Raw genomic sequence first — 1,706 nt, 5'->3', positions numbered from 1 at the left:
AAAAAAATTTACTTCAATGATTTTAGCAAATGGCTGCAATATAACAAAGAGTGAAAAATGTAAGGGGGTCTCTGAATACTTTCCGTACCCACTGTATATATATATATATATAGAAAAATTCTAAATAAAATTATTATTATTATTAAAAACATATTAGAAACTACAAAATAATAATAATAAAATACATTTCCATTGCAATACATGACCTCAAACTCTAGCAGAAAAAAACTGATTGATATACGTGTTACAACTGTGTTATAGAAGCAGATATTTCTCTATAATAATGGATGCAACAACTTGTAAAATGATTTAAATCAGCAAAAAAAGTCAGTTTAAATGCTCCACAGGCAATAGTGGAATCTGATCGAGACGTAATAAGGAAAGAGTAGAGCTAAGTGGGCAGTTTAATGATTAGCTTGCAGGACATGAAGATAATGAATGATGTCATGGTCTTTATCAGGTAAATGTAGCTGGTTTCACAAAATTAATAGATGAGAAACAAAGCCTCCCCAAGACACACTAGCTCCAGCCACTTTCAATGTTTAACAAACGACAGCGCCAATCTTGTTATTCAAGAGACGACTGGAGGAGCCATGGAGAAACAGACAGGCACATTCAAACAAGCAGAAAGGATGATACTTACGATCAAGTCCATTGATGTACCGGATTCGGATTTCACAGTGTCCCCACACAGCACTCACTACAGGGTATAGCTTCTTTCCTTTGAGTCCTCTGAAAGCAACCCCTAAATACTGTCCATCGACGATAAAACTTAAAGTCCCCTCATCCATGTCCAGGACCACCAAAAACGAGTCTGGGACAATAAAGGTTTCATCAGGCTCAAGAAAAGCTGGATACGTCCTACTGGGCTGGTTCTTGCCATCGTGATAGAGTTTGTTACGTCCCAGGTCCCAGCCCCAGGACTCGCTATTGTTTCCTACAAGTGCAGTGTATCCTACAGAATGCAGCGGGGCTTCACCCATCGACACCCCAACAACTGCATGGGTGCCCCGCTGGCGCATGGCCCAGCTGATCTCCCACACATGTAGTCCCCGTGTGTATCCCACTCGGCCCCGGATAGCATCTGTGCTCTGCGCTACAGGGTGCCGGTGAAATATAAGTTTATTGTCCTCTTTAACAAAGATGTTTAGCGACCGGTCGTCGTTGTTCCACGAGTGCTGAACTTGGACTTCCTGTGAGGCTGATGGCATGTCTAACAACATATCCAGGCGGGAGGGCTTGGTGTAGTCTAGGGCCTGCAGCTCTAGCTTGAGAGGCCTAAACGCCGGGTCCCGCATGTCCACAGTCTTTATGCCTCCCGGAACCTTCTGCCCCATGCTCTGGGTGGTCTTATTAGCACCTTACTCCCCCTCGTCACAAAACAAAGCAAATAACAGATCGAGGGCAGTCAGGGTCCACTCCTTCACCTATGCCCCTCCACCAATAAGGAGGCCAAGGCTGCTGTTTTTATGCCAGTGGTTGCTGGGAAACCAGGTCAAAGCAGCTGCTAGTTAAGCTCACCTAAGAAGAATAAAGGGAGATAAAAACGAGGCACACAGTTAAACAACTGGGATCAGATTAATGGTTTTCATTGTTGCCTTTTCCCATAACACAATAATAATAATAATAATAATAATAATAATAATAATATAGTAAACAGTATTATTATTATTAACTCAAATATTGAATATATTAATACTTCATTT

The 1,706-nt window shown here is 41.7% G+C and overlaps 1 protein-coding gene across 2 annotated transcripts in view; it reads right to left on the bottom strand.

Moving 5' to 3' along the window:
* The window catches only part of spsb1 (splA/ryanodine receptor domain and SOCS box containing 1), a 19,126-nt gene that overhangs the window by 5,077 nt on the left and 12,343 nt on the right, over positions 1 to 1,706 (bottom strand). For both annotated transcript variants that reach the window (XM_016280132.1, XM_016280133.1), the window contains exon 2: positions 644 to 1,521. In XM_016280132.1, coding sequence (XP_016135618.1) covers positions 644 to 1,337 — 694 coding nt within the window. In that variant the 5' untranslated portion in view covers positions 1,338 to 1,521. The remainder of the gene's footprint in view (positions 1 to 643; positions 1,522 to 1,706) is intronic.

This window comes from Sinocyclocheilus grahami, unplaced genomic scaffold (assembly GCF_001515645.1).
Source record: "Sinocyclocheilus grahami isolate Dianchi unplaced genomic scaffold, SAMN03320097.WGS_v1.1 scaffold137.1, whole genome shotgun sequence".
In the NCBI taxonomy this organism is placed as follows: domain Eukaryota; kingdom Metazoa; phylum Chordata; class Actinopteri; order Cypriniformes; family Cyprinidae; genus Sinocyclocheilus; species Sinocyclocheilus grahami.
Note: the sequence above shows the minus strand (reverse complement) of the source record. Positions and strands in the feature narration are given on the sequence as shown.